This window comes from Camelus dromedarius, chromosome 4 (assembly GCF_036321535.1).
Source record: "Camelus dromedarius isolate mCamDro1 chromosome 4, mCamDro1.pat, whole genome shotgun sequence".
Taxonomy (NCBI): Eukaryota; Metazoa; Chordata; class Mammalia; order Artiodactyla; family Camelidae; genus Camelus; species Camelus dromedarius.
The window spans coordinates 71,103,784-71,127,017 of record NC_087439.1 but is presented as its reverse complement, the minus strand read 5'-3'; the positions used below and the strand labels follow the sequence as shown (position 1 = coordinate 71,127,017).

At 34.4% G+C, this 23,234-nt stretch overlaps 1 protein-coding gene across 1 annotated transcript in view; it reads right to left on the bottom strand.

The window, feature by feature from the left end:
• The window catches only part of C2CD6 (C2 calcium dependent domain containing 6), a 76,454-nt gene extending 54,381 nt beyond the window's left edge, over positions 1-22,073 (bottom strand). The window contains exons 1-7 of the mRNA XM_064485101.1: positions 21,823-22,073; positions 12,761-12,847; positions 9,134-9,185; positions 7,402-7,547; positions 4,315-4,434; positions 1,176-1,220; positions 172-240 (exon numbers count right to left, since the gene is read on the bottom strand). Coding sequence (XP_064341171.1) covers positions 172-240; positions 1,176-1,220; positions 4,315-4,434; positions 7,402-7,547; positions 9,134-9,185; positions 12,761-12,847; positions 21,823-22,059 — 756 coding nt within the window. The 5' untranslated portion in view covers positions 22,060-22,073. The remainder of the gene's footprint in view (positions 1-171; positions 241-1,175; positions 1,221-4,314; positions 4,435-7,401; positions 7,548-9,133; positions 9,186-12,760; positions 12,848-21,822) is intronic.
• Positions 22,074-23,234: the final 1,161 nt, after the last annotated feature.

Below are 23,234 nucleotides of genomic sequence, written 5' to 3'. Positions count from 1 at the left end.
TTTTAAATGTATAAACAAATAATGGAACAGTTTCATTTTTCTTTAGGCCAGAAATGGCATTCCTTAAAAATATTTATTTTAAAGAATTTATCAAACTGGAAAGAACAAAGGCTGAGGAGGATGATTTGACTAAAGAGTTAGAGTAGAATTATTTTCAAAAAGGGAACTAACCTGATGTGAAAATCCATAACCAAAGTTTCCATAGGAGAACATAAATTCCACTACCACCCTGCAGATAAACTAAACATGTGCCAAGTTTATTTTATTGCTTGATCGGAAAGCTATTTTAACAGAGAAGTGATAGCAAGTGATATTTTTACTTCACAAATTTGTAAGTTAGAAAAACCAAAACATGAATCTGTTGATTAAAAAAAAAATTTACACAAGTAACACCTACAGAAGAATCCATGATGTTCCTGAAATGTTAAAAACCTTTTATGCTAAAATTAAGGAATATTATATGATTAAAATATGAAAAATATTCATTTATAATTGTTAATACAATTATGCTGAGATACACTTAAATATATCAGCATTCTTATCCATTATATATATTTAAAGTATTTATTCACACTTTTCCCATCTCCACTTCCATTTTCTGATAAAATTTTGATTTATACAAGTGATTCCTTCTCTCTGAACCCCAGCTTGCTCACATGTGAAATGAAGGAGGCTGTCAGAGGTTGTGACCTCAAATGTCCATCATTCTGTTTTTTATGTCCCTTGTCCCTGATTTAGTTATTGGCAGCAGAAGCTTCTCTGAGTAGAAGATCAATTAATCAAGATAGTAAGTTTTAAGTATTTAAAAAGAAATTCAAGTAAGAACTATAAACAACTCTTTAGAAACTCTTCAAGGAGAAAAACAATACTTCCTCAATTTAGCAAGTGAGGATCCTGAGGTCATGCAGTCAAAGAAGCAGCTGGAGGCATTTCACTCTCCCACCCAACAATTTCTAATTTTCTTGTTCACCATTTGGCAGTAAGATAGCAGCATTTTTAAAAAGGTGGAGATGAAGATTTTCGTGAGCAAATATTATACTCTCTATTTAATACATTTCTATTCATTCAAATAGTCACTGGTAGGGTAACAAAAGAATAAAAACAGTATCGGAGTAAAGTTAGATGAAATGTTAAATGTGTGCACAAAGCTTTGGAAGTTTCAGTAAAGTTCTTACCATGTGTTTATTCAACATTTGGAGTTCTTCAGTAAAGCATCCTTTCTAGAAAACAGTAAGAAATAATAAAATTCTTAAATATAGAATCACTGATGTTGGTCACTTGTATATTATCTAAACCATCTCATAAATTTTAAAAAATTAGGTAATGATTTTAATGTACTTATTAATTTAATAGCTAAAATACAAATACAGTGAATGTTTAGAAGAAAATAAAAATTCCAGATTGTACCAGAAATAAATGTTAATATCTACATTTATGTTTTAAAGAAAAATGTTCCTGCTACTTACACTTCCCCTTTTTGGAAGTCTTAGAGGAAGAGCCATGCCTGCACTCCTTTGAGGGGTTACTTAAACATAAGTCTACCTGATAGGCTGACTCATGACAGAACTGCGTGCTTCTCTCATCCTTTGGGGACTGTTGGGATCTTTTTGACCAGGTAAACCTTTGGTATCCCTGGTCATCATTTCTGGTCATCATTTCTGGTCATCCCTGCTGTGCTAATCCAACATCCAATGGTTCCCTTTCTTCCCAGCATTTTCCACTGGGGCTCATGAAATCCCCATTCCACAGTTAACAAACAACTTTACATCTTCAACTGCTCCACTAAACATTCCCCCTTTGCTTTCCCCCAGACCTGACTCATCACTAAGGATGCTGCTCCCCTTTCAGACTCCTCAAGCAAAGGACCACATAGCTCAAGGTCAGGTGGTGGAGTAGGATCCTCCACACTCCCTTCTACTGCTTTCAGATCTTATTATTTTAGGTAGATAGAAAGCTTTCCTCTTTTATGCCTCATGCTATCTGGCATGTCTTTCAGACATTCTGGTCACTAATGCTCACTTGGCAGAAACTTCGGCACCTGGTCTACATGTCCTCTGTACCCGCAAACGTAACAATCCACAAGAAACTATTTATCACCTGCCCTCTCAGCTCCTGGTGAGGCATTATAATGAGGAAAATAACAGGTCTAGAAATTGAATTTGGTTCTTTTTATATTTCCTATTTTTCTGCTTATGTTTATGAAAAAAGAATTAGAAGAAATTTTTGAGAACTTAAATGTTATATTAGAACTGTAGAATAAGGATAATATTTTTCATTTAAAAAATTTACTCTTATAAAAATAAACACTGGAAAGTTTGCCATATAACTATAGTCCAAACATAGCTCCTTCAACAAAATGTTACTAATAAATTATGTCACATTTTTCTGACACCTAAATTGCCATACAAAGTAAAAGGAATTTTAGTCATTTCCCAGATCTTCTCCCCAGATTCTTCTGAGAACCCTCAGTTGTTTACTCTTATTCATAGTCAATATGTTCTCCTCTGTGATCACCTGATGCCTCTTTGCTAATTTATTAGAAAGCTATCTGATTTCCTAAGCTCTTATCACAAAAGGTTTCAAACATATCAATCAGTTGAAACACTACACGTTCCATATACTTTCCATCTAGATCAAATGTAATTACTTATGCTAAGTTCAAGCTCTTGGTTAAGTGGTGACTATCACTTCTTCTTTTTTTTCACCATAAATTATGAATTTATTATTAGCTTTTAAATTTAGTTTAAAAATCAAAGTAATTCATATAAATAGTTTTAAAAGGAGTTAAATCATAAGTATAGCATTATATTTCCTTTCCTGTAAACTTTTTTCTTAGAGCTAACCTATTTTTTAAATTTTTATTGAAGTATAGTCAGTTAACAATGTGGTGTCAATTTCTGGTGTAAAACACAGTGCTTCAGCCATATAGGAACATACATATATTCATTTTCATATTCTTTTTCACCATAAGTTATAAGATATTGAATATAGTTCCCTCTGACATACAGTATAAACTTATTGTTTATCTATTTTATATATATTAGTTAGTATCTGCAAATCTTGAACTCCCAATTTATCCCTTCCCCCCAGTAACCATAAGTTTGTTTTCTATGTCTGTGAGTCTGTTTCTGTTTTGTAAACAAGTTCATTCGTCTTTTATTTTTTTTAGATTCTACATATAACCGATATCATATGGTATTTTTCTTTCTCTTTCTGGATTACTTCACTTAGAATGACATTCTCCAGGTCCATTCATGTTGCTGCAAATGGCATTATTTTATTCTTTTTTATAGCTGAGTAGTATTCCATTGTATAAATATACTACCAGTTCTATTATAGAGGAACATTTTCCCCTTTGCAAAAATTATTCTATGTGCTGTTACTTTGGTACCATGTAAATATCTTGTCCTCCAATAGCCTAAAATTTTTAGTACCATTACTAAGTCTTAACTGACTTAATCATTATTCACTATGAAGAGTTGCAAAAATGTTGAATTTGTAATTCTATCATCCCTGCCATATTTATTAACTGACATTCTTCTGTTAAAAATGTAAAACTTCCTTTTCTCTTCCCATGCTCTTTTTTTTTCTTTTTTGAAGTTCACCAAGGATTCATCGATTTTTCTTTAATCAGAATTTGTAATGATCTTTTTGGTGGTTAAATTATCCTCAAACAGGCCAGGAGGAACCCCTGCAATCTGGCTCCCATGTCTTTTGAAGGAACTCCATTACTCTTTGAGGGCTTCCTTGCTTTATGTCCTAACAAATACTTCTGAAAACCCTTCAAATTGTTTATACTTGTTCACTAATCAGTTAGTCCTCTTCCTCTGAGTTCAGGGCAACTATGGCTACTGGAAAGTGAAGCAGGGACTCCTAGAAAGGAAAAATCAAGAGGGAAGGTACCACAAAATCTATGTATAAACTCTGCCCCAAACTTTGGCTGACCCCTAAATGACACATGCCCAGGGCAGACCGCAAGCAGCCCAGCTAAGGATAAAGAACTGAAACTGGTGCTGCCAGTTAAGAGAGTTTGTGGTTTGAGTCTTGTTTTAAAACATTTCAGAAAACAAAACAAAACATGCTTAGTCTTTTAGGTTGTATCACTGCCCTTCTAGAAAATAAATTTTTAAAAACATTACGCTGTTACAAACCAACTCTTTTTTTTTTTTTGAACCAGAGGGAGATACTGTTTACTAAGCACATGAATTTGATGACAGATAATAAACAAAAGCAGTCCATCAGGTATAAAAAAATCATAACAAACATCAACTGGACAATGTGATATCAAGGTGAAAAAATGATTTTGATACATACCTGAATTACTTCATAAAGATGTACCTGAACACTCCCTAAAAAATTAGGCCTTTTTGTATCATCATATCGCATTAGTTCTAAGTAAATATTATTCTTCTCATCATCTTGACGTCTGGGAACCTTCATAAAAAATACATATGAAAAGAATTAAATTTTCAGCCTGAATTTCTGACAGAATTTCTGAATACATCTATAAACTACGTATATATATGTACACACCTAGTGATTAGTTTTTATGTTATTAGCCAATCTCAGTCACATATACCCTAATGCCAACAAAAATAAGGTTCTTGTTTATGTCTAATGTCACTTATAGTCTTTTTGAAATATCCACTGCTAACACTCTCTTTTTAACTCTACACGAAAGTTTAGCCTCAATACTCTACTGAAACTACATTTTCAAAGGTAGTCCAATACCCAATATCCAATCCAAAAAATGTAGGTAATCCAAACATCTAATTTCAAAACACATCCAATATCCTTTCCAGTCTTTGCTCTTTAACTTTTCGATAAAATTCATATCATTGTCTCAACTTGAAACTCTCTTCTAACCTTGAACCCTGTAACACAATACCATCATTATGTGACCTTTAAAATTCATACACCCTTTTGCCAATTTGAGTATTAGAATATTAGTGCCTTTAAATTTTTTAATTGAGATATAATTGACATATCACATTGCATTACTTTTAGGTGTATAACATAATGATTTGCTATTTGTATATAATATTAAGTGATTATCACCATAAGATTAGTTAACATCCATCATTACACAGTTACAATATTTTTCTTATGATGAGAACTTTTAAGATCTACTCTTTTAGCAACTTCCAATTACATAATACAGTATTGTTAACTATAGTCACCATGCTGTGCATTAGATCCCAAGGACTTATTTATCTCATAACTGGAAGTTTGTACCTTTTGACCACCTTCACCCATTTCACACCCCCACCTCGACCAAGCCCCAGCTTTGGCAAACACTAATCCATTCTCTGTGTCTATGAGTTTGGGCGGGGGTGGGGGGAGGAGCGGCTTTATTATACATACAAATGATCAAACAGTATATGTCTTCCTGTGTCCAACCCATTTCACTTAGCATAATACCCTCAAGGTCCAACCATGTTGTTGCAAATAGCAGGATTTTTTTCTTTTTATGGAACATGTTTCTAATCTATTCACTGTGGATGGACACTTAGGTTGTTTCCATGTCTTGGCTATTATAAATGCTGCGATGAATGTGGGGGTGTAGATATCTTTTTGAGATAGTGATTTTGTTTTCTTTGGATAAATACACAGAAGTGGAATTGCTAGGTCATCCGCTGGATGGTTTAAGAATCCTCAAGCTTGACACAAAATGGTTAAAGTGATAAATTTTACATTATGTGTATTTAACCATTAATACAAATGAACAAAAACTATTTTTTAAAGCCTTCAAGTATGGAATATAAAGTGTTCAAGTGGCACCAAACCGGCAGTGGCCTCAAGTCTCTTAGAGGCAAACACAAGTACTCCTCAGAGATGCTACTTTCATCCTAGGCCTCAAAGAAGGCCCAAAGACAATTTTCCAAGGAAAATGAGTACATAAGGAATGAATTTAATTACTAAGTCACTCCCAAACTTTCCATTAGAGTTTCACTAAAACTCTCCTCTTATTAGACTCAAACTAATGACTCCTATTAAAATAAATACAGGGAAAATATTTTGATTATTCTAATGAAAATAAGTACCCTGTTAATATATATTGTTTTCTGGTATTAATTTAAAGTTTTATTTAAGTGGACATATATCCACAAAATTCTTGAAAACTTTTCAATGAAGCTGAGGAAAATTATTTGCAAAGTAAAAGAAATAACACAGATTTCCCCTAGCAAAACAATGCCTTTTTTAACCTATGTTTAAAGAACTATCTTCAATACTCAATACTTAGGCAAAATGAAATATATATATGGCATAGAGGAAGTGTTTTAGGACTTCACTAAAATTCAACTAATGTAATAAAATTATTAGAAACAATTGGACTAATCAATGAATCCTATGGCTAAATGAAAGTGTTGCTCATTTAAAAGACAGTTCAGATACATTTAAGATTCTAAGAAGCTTAACTATAAACAGAAGCAAACTCAGCACAGCAAGCTCTGTGTGAGAGGGAGTTTAATGAAGTGAGCCTAAAGCCAGATTGCATTCCCGGCTCCACCAATTACTAGTTCTATGACCTTAAGAAAGTTCTTTAAACCTGACACTACCTGTTTCCTCATCTGCAAAACAAGGATGACAGTAAGTGTATAGATATTCTGAGGGTTTGTTATAAAGACTGAACAAGCTAATCCATGCAAAAATAATTAGAGAGAGTATATATAAGAAGAAAGGAGAGAGGGAAAGGAGCAGGAGGCAAAAAAAAAAAAAAAGAAAAGAAAAGGTGTGCTATGGACTGAATGTCTGTGTCACCTCAAAATTCATATGCTGAAGCCTAAATCCCCAATGCGACGGTATTTGTAGTGGGGGTGTTTGGGAGGTAACTAGTTCATAAGAGTGGAGCCCTCGTGAATCTGGTAAGTATCCTTATAAGAAGAGACGCAAGAAAGATGGTCTCTCTTTGCTCTCTGACATGCAATGAGAAGACAACCACTGGCAAACCAGGAAGCAGGTTCTTACCAGACTCCAGATAAGTCAGCACCTTGATCTTGAACTTCCCACCAACCAGAAAGGTGAGAAATAAAGGTCTGTTGTGTAAGTCACCCAATCTATGGTAATTTGCTTTAGCAGCCCAAGCTGACTAAGACAGAGTGGAAGAGGATAGATGGGAAGAGAAGAATATGACAGAGAAAAATGTGTGCCTGCATGATAAACACTCAGAATCACAGACAGCAGGATCTCAGAGAAGAACACCATGATGATGTATTCTAGAGTAAATTATAAAAACATCAACATAGTCTATAATATAGAAGTAGAATACTATAAAATATCAAATAAAAAAACATTGCTTTGGTTTCTTTCCTATCCCCTGGAAAAAAAGATACTGTAAGTGTAGAATATTTGAAACTATAAAAATGCATACTTATATCTAGAAGAGAACTTTAACATTACCTTTACAGAAAAATACTTCACATCATCAAATGTAATTATAGTGTTCTTTTCATTGTTTGAGGATAGCAAGCTATAAGTTTTTGTACATTTCACCATGTTGTTTATAGAGATGCGAATGAATAAATTATTACAATATTGTAAATGGACTGAAAATAGATATTTAGGAAGCAAATCTTGTTGTAACTGATTAATAACACATTACAAAATTAATCCATTAAACAATTGAGGAAGTATATTTTGTTGTTACTGAACAATAATACACTATAAAGTTAATCCATTAAACAATCCAGGCTAAAACCTAAGAATCAATCAAATAAATACATAAATAATAGAGCATATTAAACAATAAGGAAAGTCTTTTAAAAGAGTATTTTTGCCCATCAGTGGTAGGCACAATATAAGGAAAAGGTTGATTCTTCCTTAGATCACTTCTCATTATTATTATCCTCACATTTCCATTATAATTCCTTTGCAATTTTTCCTTTATATTATTTTTAAGGTGACTAAAACATTGGCAATATATACTTGAAAAATTTTTCCCAAGCATAATTATGTAGATATTTAAAAGATATGTCATTTCAGAGTAATTTATTCTTAATTTTAAGACAACAAAATTTAAAACAGCATTCTACTTTTTAACTCATTTCATTATATACTTATACCAGATTGGTCTATATTTTTATCTTTCATAGCACTTCATGCATTTAAAAATTTTGTTTTTATGATTGTCTTCAAAACTCTTTTTATATAGAATTCTCTTCAATAGTTCACTTTACATAAAAAAAAACACCAAGTCTTTATAATGAGACTGGTTTTATGCCATGATAAATCTAATAATAAGCATTCAGCTTATTTAAAGGCACTGAGAAAAATAAATCCTTTAAAGAACGTTTAAGAAAAGCATAGTTATTACTTAGAAATAAATTAGTATTGGGGGGAGGGTATAGCTCAAGTGGTGGAGTACATGCTTAGCATACACAAGGTACTGGGTTCAATCCTCAGCACCTCCTCTAAAAATTAATAAGTAAGTAAACCTGATTACCTACCCTCCAACGAAAAAAAAAAAAAAAAGGAAAGAAAGAAATTAGTATTATCATACAAGAAGATATATTTTTTTTAATTTATATGATGATCGGGATGGATTACAGACAGTTAAAAATGTCTTGTCACTCTCCACATCAAAAAGTGGAGTTTATTTTCCTCTGCTCTTGAATATGGCCTGGTCCTGTGACTCCCTTAACATGAGAGGGACATGATCACAGCTGAGACTAGGATAGGCTGAGAGAGGCACCAGCCAGGGTGCAAAATTTAAAGTCACATCAAAGTTTCAGTAATCAAGATTGTATTTCAATGTACTGTTTTTAAAATCAAAATTAATGCAGAATTTTTTTTTAATGATGACAGATAAGACCCTGAGACTACATGGAAAGAAAGGTCTAACCCTTTCAGCATCCCAGCTAAGTCCAGTCTTTCAGGCATTCTCACCAAAGCACCAGACATGTAAACGAGCCATTTTAGATACTCCAGCCCCCCTGAACTGCCAGATGGCGCAGGCCCGTCTGTGATAACATGAAACAGAAGGACCACCCCGTGAAAGCACAGATAGTGACTGATAATAAAATGGTTAATGCTTTAAGCCACCAAGCTTTGGGGTGTTTTTTAATGCAGCAAAATATAACTCAAACAGTCATATATAATCATAGTGTGGTTCTTAAATCAAAAGAAAGGATACTCCTAGGCGTAAAATTTCTGCAGTTCTTTACATTAATAGCCAGACAGCCAACCTGTAACAATCAAAAAAACCACAGTGAATGAATTTTTAAAAGTTAATTTTCCTTCCATTTTACTCTACACAAACTATATTTTTAAAAAGTTTCACTTAGTTTTTCTCATTAGAAATAATGCTTCTTAGGGGGAGAGTGTAGCTCAAGTAGTACAGCGCATGCTCAGCATGCATGAGGTCCTGGGTTCAATCCCCAGTACTTCCCCTAAAAATAAATAAGTAAACCTAATCAACTTCCCCACCAAAAGAAAAGAAAAGAAATATTTTTTTATTAGAAATAGCTAATTAATAGAAAACACCAGAAAGCAAAAATACATAAGAAAATAGGCAAGATTTGGTCCAAGTAAACCTAAAATAAACAAGAATACAAAGCAAAAAAAAAAAAAAAAAAAAGTCATTTATTAACTTCAGTCCAACTATCCCCCTTTGAATCATTTTTATTTTACATTAGGTGAGAACTGATAAAAACAATCTTGCATATAATAAGAAATATGACTTGCTTCAGATAAGCTCTTATCCAGCATCCTAAAACCACTTCATTCATTCAACAATCATTCATTGAGTATAATATGTGAAGGGCTATAAAATATTCATTCTCTCTTGTGTAAAGTGTTTGTAAATGTTAAAGAAAATTGTACCCTGTGTTTAACCATAAAATCAAGCACCAAATTAATACAGGAATACTTGAATACTAATATGCAGTATTAGCCAAATATAAGCCATTTGGTCTTCAGTGATGTTTGGTCTTAAAATCCAAGTAAAAACAACAGCAATATTATATTAAATACTGTGAAGCAAAATAAATGTCCCAATAGTAGTTTCAAATGTAATGTTAGTAATTATAAAGATTTGGTTTTAGAATAATACAGAAAAAGAAGTTAGCACTCAATACTTAAAACTACTGTATCTGAATGATGAAATTCTGAAGAAGAAAATATGGTAGTCTATTTCTTAAGGAGACATAAGTACGAAATGTTATGTTCTAATCCAGGTGGTACTTAAAATGGTATTGCCACAGATGAGTCCATGAATCATGGATTATTTCTTAAAATTGAGTGTACACAGGAGGGTAAAACAGAGAAATACAGCTACAATTTTGTACTGCATAGTTCTGTATATCAGCATTCTGTCATACATCACTTACCACTTGCCCAAGAATCTCAACATGAAGCCATTAATGACTACCCTAACTTTCCTTATATTTCAATAGCTTTTATACTTTTACATAAGAGATCCATATAATATAAAAATAGAATAAATTTCTATTGAAGTATAGAAAAAGATTTAACACTCAAAAATACAATGGTGACAAATGACAAATGCTGGAGAAGCTGTGGAGAAAGGGGAACCCTCCTACATTGCTGGTGGGAATGCAGTTTGGTGCAGCCACTATGGAAAACAGTATGGAGATTCCTCAAAAGACTAGGAATAGACTTACCATATGACCCAGGAATCCCGCTCCTGGGCTTATATCCAGAAGGAAGCCTACTTCAGGATGACACCTGCACCCCAATGTTCATAGCAGCACTATTTACAATAGCCAAGACATGGAAACAGCCTAAATGTCCATCAACGGATGACTGGATAAAGAAGATGTGGTATATTTATACAATGGAATACTATTCAGCCATAAAAACCGACAACATAACGCCATTTGCAGCAACATGGATGCTCCTAGAGAATGTCATTCTAAGTGAAGTAAGCCAGAAAGAGAAAGAAAAATACCATATGAGATCGCTCATATGTGGAATCTAAAAAACTAAAACAAAAAAACAAAGCATAAATACAAAACAGAAATAGACTCATAGACATAGAATACAAACTTGTGGTTGCCAAGGAGGTGGAGGGTGGGAAGGGATAGACGGGACTTTAAAATTGTAGAATAGATAAACAAGATTATACTGCAAAGCACAGGGAAATATACACAAGATCTTACGGTAGCTCACAGAGAAAAAAATGTGACAATGAATATATATATATGTTCATGTATGACTGAAAAATTGTGCTCTACACTGGAATTTGACACAACATTGTAAAATGATTATAAATCAATAAAAAAATGTTAAAAAAAAATACGATGGTGACCATTCACAGGCTGCGGATAACAGATTCTGAGACACATCTGTGGCCCAAAGCAGTAACGGCATCAACACCTTCACCCCCAGATGCTCTCAAACGTGCACTTAAAACAGGAAAGCAACCAGAACCCTGTTCACAAAAACACTTCATGTGCCCAATTTTAAGACACGGCTTTTTCACATTTTTTTTTTCTGAAAATGGGATGTGACTTTTAGAAACAGGAGTAGTGGGTTGTGAGGCAGTTATCATGGCCTACATACATCCCAACCTCGCCAAATTGCTGAACGTTCAAAGAGGAGGTGATGTGGCTGAATCATGCACTGAGAGGAGCCATTAGTCACATACCAAACATCTCTCTGTCAAAACTTCCAGCTGGCTCTTAGGAGAAGCTTTTTAATATCTAGCAACATGTAATTCACATGAGGGAAATACAAACATTGAGGTTAGGAACTGTGGGTGAAGTAGAAGTATTCCTCAAAATGTGAGTTCTAAAGAGATGCAGAATCATATTCAAGAGTATGAATTATAGAAATTAGTACATCAACGTAACGACATGCACAATAGTTTATGGACAAAAGTGATTTCAAAGAGCCTTTCCTAAGTTTAGATTTAGACAGTGAAGGCTTATACTCCAGCTTTGATTGCGAAATAGGGAAGAAAGTGTTACATATGAATAAAGGTAGGCCATGGTCATTTAAAAAAAAAAAGTATACATTAATTATTCTTACTCACCCCCCAAAAGGTGGTGTTAAATTCATCATATATTTTTTACTCAAGAAAATGTATTAGTATATGATAAGAGAAGAGAAGAGGGACAAGAAAACTCTCACTTTATACCCATTAACTCTTCTCATGGTGTTCAGAAAGTACAGGTAACTGTAAAAGAATACAATACTTGACAGCCGTAAACGCACACAGATCCTCGTGGCCTGTACTCTTTCTATGGCAACCAAAAGAGAAAACAGGTTTTTCTGGTTCTCAGCCTGGATATTAGGTCCCAGCTGTGTGTTTGTGTGTACACGTATGACTGATAAGTGTGCTTGCTTTTGTTTCTGTGGTTTATTATTTTTGGATGAGGGAGAGTTGTGGGATCAATTTTCACTCAAACTTTCCTAAATCTGACAATATATATAATCATCTGAAGAGTTCAACAAAAATACTGATTCCCAGACTCCAGTCTCAGTTTCTAAGTTATCACATCTTAGGTGGGGCCCAAGAATCACTGTTTTTAAAAAGTATCCCAGGTAATTCTGATGTAACTAGAGTTTGGGAAATTCTAACACAGACAACATTTTTTCAGTGAATCAGGATGTTTTCCATAATTTCAGCAATTATTAGAATGCTTTTTTGACTCCTAAAAATGAAAAATTCATAAATATCTTTATCAGAGGACCATTTTCTATACATACTTTTTTGATGCCAAATAATAAACATTAACCAGTCATCATATGAAATAAGAAATAATTTATAGGTTATTGAGGCTTAATTCATACATACCACATCCCCAAACGGCACCAAGGCTGATGTTTCAGGTGTTACTGCCAGTTCTTTACTTTCAGACCCTTTAAGAGTTTTCCTTAGCATCTACAGTGTAAATAAATTAAGACTTTAGAAGGCAAAGAAGAATACAATTAAAGACTACTTCAATTCAACAAACATTTTATGAGTATCTAGTATGAGGTATTATATATTTTATAATATATATTCTATGACTTGAAAACTCATCCCTATCCTCACTAAGTTTATCAGTAAGTTATCAGAGAAACAAAATGTATACAATTAAATATAAAATCATTAAGGGCGTCACGAGAGAGAAGAGAAGTGCATAATAACATGAGCAATGTGTTCTCCTTGCGAACTACAAAAAATTGTCACTACCATATTCCAGACTCAATCTGATGTGAATTAGGTCCTGTATCCCACAAATGGCAGTAATCCTGCTTGGAAATTATCCCAGTATTCCTTCAGTTAATAGCCACTGAAGGAATGAGAATTTAACCCTTTGGAATATTAGGCACACTGGGAAGGAGCTATGAATAGATGGCTTTTGGTTTTTAGTTGTGTGATTTTGTCCAGAGCAACTTCACTAACTGATACTTGTGGGTTGATATTCAACTTTGTCCTTAAGGGCTCTGGTCACTACACATAATGGTGAGCCTTTAAAAATTACAAGACATTTTAATATACATTTTTAAAATAAAGTAAAGAGAAAGGGAAGGGAGGGGAAAGGTAAAGGGAATCGCAAATAAACTGCCTATTAAAAATCTAACCTGAAAAGAATTATATTTATCCCCAACCTTAGCTGAATTTGAATCAACATGGACTTATTTATGAGCAATAGTTTCTCAGGAATCTTTGTTGTTATATGTCTTTCAAGAATCACTTGTTTAATTTTTATAGTTATAATAAATCCTTAGTTATGCTGAAAACTGTTTTAAAGTATTCAACAAATATGTCAGTTGTACTGAAAACATTTGTTTTACATATCTTGGATCTTTTTGTTATTCTTGCAACTGATTGGTTTAATGTGTTTTACACATGATTAATTCATAGTTTAAGGTAACTGAATGACAATTACTGGACTGTTATTGTCACAAAAATATCAATCTGTATACAGTGTATGTATTTAATACGGAACCTCATACTTTCTAATGATTTAATAACCTTATTATGGAAGTCTACTTTGAATATGCAATTTTAATAGCTACAAAATAATTGGGGGAAAATCCTTTAGAATACTAATACTTAATTTACCCTTAACAACCTGGCATTTTGGTAACAACTCCTCATTTTATTGGCTTTTCACTTTTCCTACCTCATACCGGCAGAGCTCTCTTCAACAGCATCAGCTGAGCAAAACAACTCTGCCAAATTCTATTAGAACCCTGAATAAAATTTCCAAAGACTAGTCTCGTAAAGCCTCTGACACCACCTAGAATTTCTCCTGAACCCACAGAGAATTTTAATTTTAGTTAATCCCACTATGTCTTTCCGCCCTATTGCTTTTGGCCCCACCCTGAACAGAAGTTCCTGGTGGCACTTCTCTTAAAAGGCTGTACCCTCACTCACACTGATCTGCGCTTCCTCCCCAGTGACCTTTCTGGCCCACTCTCCTCCCCTCCACAGTTTTCTCTGAAAGCCCACTAGCCTACATGCCTACCTTGTCCTAGGACGCTCCCACTCCTCTTGCTAAGGGCGACCTCACTATCCTCACAGAGAATTAACATTCACTAATGTGCTGGCACGACTCCTTGCCTGGCACTGCACTGATTTCGGCTTCAAGCGTTCCTGCCCTTGGGAAGTTCAGCCTGGTGTTGAAGGCAGGTAAAAAGCAATGACAATGTGGGGTTTTGCCATCAGTTACTACAGTGTTTTATTTATATTTTGGCTGTATATTGAAATATACAAGAAGAAAGAGTTTTATCTTTACTCGTTCTCTGCACAGAATCGTATACATGGAAAAAGAATAATTTATTTGTGATCAGTCAGACCTTGCCATTTATTATAAAAGCTACAGGTAAATGGAATTAAACTCTAAAAGAGATTTTTTCAATTCTTTTTCCCTGCCCGAGCTCAGGAGCAATGACTCCTTTTCACCCTCTGTGGTTCTCTGTCCCTATGAAACAAGGACATTCACAGCAGGGCCCAGGGGTTATCCTCTAGAGTAGTGGGAGAAAATATTAGAATTTTCCATTTTCTTTAACAAATAAGAAAGCAAGCACATACAGCCGACTATGTAAGTATAGAACAAAAATTCTGAGGAAAAGTGAGTTTCATGCTCAGAGAGGTTCATATCAGTGCTCTCCTGCTTTCAGGGTATTGTGTTTGCTAGTTCAGTGGGTTAGCCAATTATATTACCTTGAGTAGTAGAATATTTAGTCTGCTTTGCAAATAGAAAAGAACTGATCATACGAAATCTCACAGTAAGGCATTTTAAAAAGTTGGCAAAGATGCATCATGCACTTCAGTTTTACAAACAGAAAAATGTTCTGATTTGCTAAACTTTTGTGTGATGACTGTCAGTAGTATGTAAACTGGCAAATATTTAAAAATATGTATTTCTTAATCTGTCCTTTCACAGTAAGTAGGTGACCTTTTAATGAATGTGAATATGACTTTCTTTTTAAAATAAACTCATGTTAAGGTGAGAACATTATGAAAACTATTGGAAATATTTATAGTTAATGTTATTTTATGTGCAAAAATGTATTATGAGCAGCATAGAAGGTCATGGTATCTCATATAAAAATCTTAGAAACAATTTTATTATTTGTTTAAAAATCTCATGATGTTTCAGCAGGGTCAGAGACCATTTTTCCTTTGAAATATAAAAAATGCAACGCCCTCCAATTAGCTTACCAGAACTAATTAATCACAGAAGTAACATTTTACTCAAAAAATCTGGACTAAAAACTTTGAATAATATAAATGAAAAATCAGTACTGTAATTTACTAGGCTCACCCAAGATACATCTCTTCCATTTGGAACTTCAAATCTTTGAAGGTATCTTTTTCAATATAGCAGTATTAAAAATCAAATACTGGGTTACCAGGGAAATGAAAGTTTAACACCTCAAAGAGATACAACTACACATCTCTCAGACAGCTAAACATAAAGAGACTGACAATATCAAGTGGCAAGGACATGGAGTAACTAGAACTCTGATACACTGCCAGTGGGAATTTAAATTGCTATACCCTCTTCGAAAACTCTTTGGTATTTTGTACTGAAGTTGAGCATACACACAATAATGACCCAGAAATTCTATTCCTAGATATATCCCCAACATAATGTAGGCATATGTGTATCAAAAGACATTGCATCATTCACTATAGCCAAAAAGTAGAAACAACCCAAATATCCATTATCAACAGAATGAATAAATACAATGTAATATAATCACACAATATTATAAAGCAAAGAAAATGAGTAACCACCCACACACAACATGAATGAATCTCACAGAAAAAAATATACTGAACAACAACAAAAAAACCAAAATACATATTTTTAAATGCATATAGGACATTCTGCAGGATATACAATATGCTAGACCATAAAATAAGTTTCAATAAATTTTGCAGAATTGAAATCATACAAAGAATGTTCTTCTATTTCAACAAAATAAAAGATAAAGAACACAAGGAAATTTGGGAAATACACAAATCTTGGAAATTAAAGACATATTTGCAAATAAGCCATGGGTCAAAGAAAAAGAAAAAAAACAGAAATCAGAAAGTATTGTGAGCTGAATAAAAATGAAAAAACAACATAAAATTCATGGAATGCAGCTTAAGTGGTACTTAAAAGAAAACTGATAGCATTAAACACCCATGCTTAAATAAGAGCAAGCTAAACCCAAAGTAAGCAGGAGGAAGAAAATAAAGATTAGAACAAAAATCATTGAGATTTTAAAAAATAGAAAATCAATGAAAATGAAGGTGAACTCTTGGAAAGATCACCAAAATTGAAAAACCTTTAGCTAGACTGATGAAGAAAAAAGAAGTCACAAATTACCAAAATCAAGAATGAAAGGGGGACGTCACCACTGGCCTTATAAAAATTTATTCTTTCAGAGTTGTGAAGGACAGAAATTTAAAATCAGCACCCCTGGGCCAAAATTGAGGAGCCAGTGGGGCGATACACCCTCCAGAGGCTGTAGGGAAAAATCCATTCTTGCCTCTTCCAGCTTCTGGTAACTGCCAACATTCCTTGGCTTGTGGTCATATTACTCCAATCTCTACCTTTATGATCACATTGCCTTCTCTTCTGAGTGTGCCCAAATCTCCCTCTACCTCTCTGTTATACAGACATTTATGATTATAGGTAGGGTCCATCAGATAATCCAGTATAATCTTCCCACCTCAAAATCCTCAACTTCATTGCATCTGCAAAGTTTATTGCCATATAAGGTAACTACTATAACTATAAACAGTTTCATGCTAACAAGTTAGACAATTTAGATGAAATGGAAAAATTCCTATAAAGACATATATTACAAAAACTGAATCAAGAAGAAAGAATATCTGGAAAGACCTATAACAACTAAAGAAATTGAATTAGTAATTAAAGCTCTTTCTACAAAAACAAAAACAAAACAAACAAAAAAACGTAGGCCCAGATTGTTTCATTGGTGAATTCTATCAAACATGTAAAGAAGAAATAATAACAATCCTTCACAAATTCTTCCAAGGAAAAAAAGGAGAAGAGGAAGGAACACTTCCCAAGTTATTCTATGAAGTCAGTATTACATTAATACCAAAGCCAGGCAGACATCACAAGATGACAAAACAACAACAAATTTGTATCCCTCACAAATAGACGCAAAAATCCTCCACAAAATATTAGTAAACTAAACCCAACAACATATAAGAAGGACCATATACCACGACAAAGTGGGATTTTTCCATCTGAAAATCAATGTAATAAGATTAATGTAATAAGTCATATTAATAAATATGTCCAATAGAGGACAAAAATCACATGATCATTTCAATAGATACAGAAAACGTATTTGACAAAATCCAAAATGCATTCTTAATAAAAACTCTGAACAGACTAGGAATAAATGGGAAATTCTTCAACATCATACTCAAAGGTGAAAGACTAAATGCTTTCCCTCTAAGATTGGTAAGGCAAGAGTGTCCACTCTCATTACCTTTAATTAACATTGTACTGAAGGTTCTATCCAGTGCAATCAGACAAGAAAAAGAAATCAAAAGGTATCTATATTTGAAAGAACTATCTCTATTTGCAGGTGACACAATCCTGTATATAGAAATTCCTAAGAAATCCACCAAAAAAAAAAAAAAAAAGGGAAGAAAGAAAGAAAAAAGAGAAACTACTAGAACTAATAAATGAGTTCCTCAAGGTCTCAGGGTACAAGAACAAAACGTAAAAACTGCATTTCTATATAATAGCAATGAACAATCTGGAAATGAAGAAAACAATTCTATTAGAAGTAGCATCAAAATAGTAAAATACTTAGGAGTAAATCTAACAGAAGAAATGTAAGTCTGGTACACTGAAAAATACAAAACATTCCTGAGTGAAATTAAAGATCTAAATGAATGGAAAACATTCCATGTTCATGGGTGGAAAGATTCAATACTGTTAAAATATCAGTTCCCAAACTGATCTAACCACTAGCTAGCTTAATCAGTAAATGGGGATAAAACATAAATAAGAAATGACAAGATTTTTAAAAAATCATAGAAGACCAGTTTGCAGAACTATGAATATATTTTAGAACCTAAATGAAATGTATCATTTCCTAAGGAAATACCATTTAACAAAACTGATTCTGCTAGTGTAAACAGCTTAAACAGACCATTTTCCATAAAAGAAATAGAGAAAGTTAGCAACTATCACCATAAAAAAGCACGAAACCTGGGTGGTTTCACAGGGAATTCCACCAAATTAAAAAATTAGATATCCCATGGCACCATTAAAGAAGACTTTCTTATTCTTTTTATGAAGCAAGCATAGCATTGATACCTAAACTCATAAAGAAAATTATAGATGAATATCCCATAAATATGGATACAAAAATACTAAATAGTAAAAACAGAATCTAGACAACTTAAAGAACATAACAACATAAAGAAATTAATATGCAATAACCAAGTGGGATTTATTCTAGGAATTATTAGTAAATTCATTAATATGAAACACCACATCAACAGATGTAAGGAGAAAAATTATATGATTATCTCCATACATGTTTAAATGGCCTCTGACAAAATTCAACACACTTTCCTGTTAAAACGCTCAAGAAAATAAGAAGTAAGCCAGTCTTGAAGCTAGTTATTTCATTTGATGGGGAAACACTGAAGGCATTTACTAAGATCAGGAATAAGATTGCCTACTATCTCCACCACTACTCAACAATTAGATAGGAGAAATCAACTAAAGGAAAGTGAGTTGGAAAAATAGAAGTAAAACTATCTCTGTTTGAAGATGACCTAAGAATATACCTAAGACCCTAGAGAATTAATAACAACACTAACTCAAATGTTTTAAAAACTCAATAAGGAAGCAGGATACGAAATCAACACACAGAAATCAATAGTTTTAACATACATAAATAATAACTATAGTTAAGGTGAGGGATAGATTATCCACATTTTCACTAAGGTCATCAACTACATATCCCTCGATCTCTGCACTATCTCTACTTAATCCTTCCAGTACTCTCAGTAATTTACATTTGATAAACCATTTTAAAATTCTCATTGAGATCTCCAGTCATTTACCTCTCCTTTTTCTTTCATCCAGTTCATCAGACTCTTCTGGTTCCACCTGCTTCCTTCTGCAGTCTACACCCACAATCTATAATCCTCACATCAGTGCCTAGCTTTTTCTTCTATATGTAGCGATTCTCAAGCATGAATCTAAGCATCACCTGGGATAGTTTGAGAATTGAGCATATTCACAGGGCCCCATCCTTCTGATTCAGCAGGTTTAAGGTGGAGGCCCAGGAATCAACCAGGTTATAAACAAGCACCCCCAGAATATTTGGATACTGGTGATCCAAAGATGAAGTAAACACTGGAAGAAGAGATGCCCTTCTTCCTATCTCAGGAGGATACCTCCACCTGTGCTCCAGAACTCATACTTTTCTACCCTCTCAGAGATCTTACTTTATCGGCCTCACTCTACTATTTCTCTAATCTCACCTTAAATCCTGATAACCAAAACAATTTTTTCAGCAAAGCATATCTGATCTATGTCATCCTCCTGCTTAAAATCCACCAGCTTTTCCTATGACCTGTAGCAGGTTCTCAACTTTGAATATCCTTGAAATCAAACATGTTCGAAGCATTATCTGCAAAGCACTATTTTCCAAAATGTATTAAGAGATGTGAGACATCTCTGAGAGACATATTTGCCTTAGTTTTGAAAAATTTGTATTTTGTACAGAAAATACTAAACCTACTTATATAGCTGTTCTCATTACCCTATGATAATCCACTTTCAAAAACCATGTGCCATACACACACCAAAAAATTCCAAGAAGTCATAGAAGACATTATCTGTTGCCAAATATATAATGTTCCATCTGTGGTGTACTGATGCATAAACAGAATTTACTACATTGAAGAGGATCACCCATTCCATGTTCAATGATCTCCATCATGTATATTATAGTAGTTGTTATAATAATTTAAATAACATATACTTATCATATTTCTCTAAGTTTACTGTATAATAAACATTTGTACTACATAAACTCATTCCTCTGGGTCTGTTTGTCTGAAAAGAATTCATTTATTAGGTCATTATAACTAAATCCAAGTGCATATTTCCTAAGCTCTTTTTGTTGTTCCATCAAAATATTAAAATATTCTATGGTCAAATAATTTGGGAAATCAAACTTGGATAAACAATATACCTTGCATATATGTGCACTACTCTTTTTTGAATGTATGTAGATGTTATTTTGTCCAAATTTAAGCAAATTTCATTAACAACGCTGTGCCATGGGAGCTTTTTTATCATTATAGATTTTCCCAGTCAGTAGATAGTAAAGAGCCAGCTACTTTCATCGTGGAGAGATTTCTTTTTTTCTTTTTTTTTTTTTTTTTTTACAACAAAAAGGGATCCTCATATTCAAAACAGTTGGAAGTCACCATTCTACAGAATAAAGTCCAAATTCCTTAATAGTACATACAACAAACACTCCTAAGGCCTAGGTTTCCAAGCACATGTCTTTCAACACAAACTTCACAATTTTTCCTTGTATTATCCTAAAGCTAAAATCCTACTGTGCTCTCAATTTATTGTAACAATGAAGCAAGGGTATCCTAAGTTTTCAGAATTAAGAGGGTGCTTTACACATCAAGTAATTCAACCCCTAAATTTTACAGGAAAGGACATCATCTTTTTGTGTACCATTTGTTGCCTGATAAATATTATAATATTTTAAATAAATTAAAACTAACAGAGAATGTAAAATTTCTTAATAATCCTCTAACAAACTTTGAAAAAGTGAGTTTCAATGTGATTCCCCAATTCCATTTCCTCTATGCTCTGGCAGTACCACTAAATGGTAAACTCAAGAGTTTCCCACATTTCAAATATAAATTTACCTAATTAGGAACAGGAGACCAATAATTCACTCTGCATACATGATGCAGGTTTGGTCCTACAGGTTCATCTGTAAGAACCTCAGGAATTGAAAACACGGGTAACTAACGTTTCAGGAGTGTAGCCCTTTAACCACGTAAATGAAATCCCAATGATGGTGATGACGATAGTGACAACAGCTAACATTAACACTTTACTTGGTGCTTTGCACTGTGTTAAGTACTTTCTATCATTACCTCCTTTAGTTCTTCAGACAGCCCTCTAAAGTAGGTAGTAATTATTGCCTTCATTTAGCAGTTAATTGATAATTACCAGGGTCCCACAAGTAAACTCTTCCTCAGGTGCTACCTCCTCTCTCTCTTCCTCAGGTCTCCCTCCCTCCCATCTGCATGCACTGACCCTTTTGTCCTTTCCGATCTTCTAGGTGGTCGGGTAGAGAACAGACTCTGCCCTCCAGGCCTCAACTCACATTTAGTATCCGGTGCCCAGTGGGCTTCTTGCCCTCGTCCTTGGGCAAATCCGACGTCTTGCCATGCTCCTGGAAGCTAAGGGCTGCGGAAGAAAACTCCGACCCCCTGGTGTGCGTGTTTTCTAAGTTGGTAGGGGGAATCCTCTGAAGTACTGGCTCTGTGTATAGGGAATGGACCCGCCTGTTGTGGTTATCTGCTGTGCTGGAAACCTTAGCCATCTCTTGGGGCGGCTCCATCCCTCCATCCTCGGCTGGGCAGGTCTGCGCCTAACCGACGGCCCGCTACTGCGCAGGCGCAACCCCCTCCCCGCCTGTCCCACACTTTTCCTGCGCACGCGCGGACCCGCGTGACCCGCACGTTCAGGCCAGGCTCCTGGCCCCTGGCGGGCTCGGAGGGCAGACTAGTTAAGCGAGCCTGGGGGGTCAGCTGCAAGCACTTGGCCAGGACATTTCAGTCCCCCTTAGAAGGAAGTCAGAGCATGCTGGTGGACCAGAAACTTTCAGAGTTTCTTTACTGGCCACACAATTTTTGATTCCTTAATATGGAAACCAAGGGACTCCAAAGTGTCCTCTACTGCCTCAGGATCATTACTTGGCGGCAGTTCTGTATGGAATCTATTTTTCTTTTATGCAGAGGCCACCTCAGAGTTAAGCCTTCAGTTAAGTCTTATAACCCTGTACACGTACCCCCAAAGCTGATTTAACTGCTGTCTCCAAGCTGCTGCTTGGCATGTCCCTACCAGTGGCCTAACACTATTAGAATTAGTTGAGTTTGGGGGGGGAGGGGTTCTTAATTCTTATTTAAGTGTAGCTGAATTTTTAGAATTAGTTGTATCAGAAGATAGAGTTCTTATGTGTCAGGAACCTGATCCTCACCTTTCATTCAGGGTGCATGGCACAATAGCTCCAAACCCTTGATACATGTCTGTGGTCACTTTGGGGTCTGTGATGTGTCGTGTTTAATCACTGTGCCAGGGACTTGCTGTCCATCAGCACAATGACTTCCTTAGGGTTCATGTGATGCAACATTTTAAAAAAAAAACCAAAAAACTAACCTAAATTTAATTAAATCCTCTAGACCTAACATTCTATCTACAGGAAATTCAGGAAACAGAGAAACAAATTGAATGATACTTTTAGGGGGGAAAAAAACAAACAAAAAATGGAGGTGGAGCATTTTTGAAAAAACTGGTTGGATTCTTCACCAAAAAAAAAAAAAATCATGAGGGAAGTTACGGGGAAATGTAGAATGGTACAGCCACTCTAGAAACAGTTTGGCAATTTCTTTAAAAAACTAAACATGTAATTACCATACAATTCAGCAATTACACTCCTGGGTGTTTATCCAGAAAAATAAAAACTTAGATTCACTCAAAAACCTATATACAGATGTTCACAGCAGCTTTACTCAT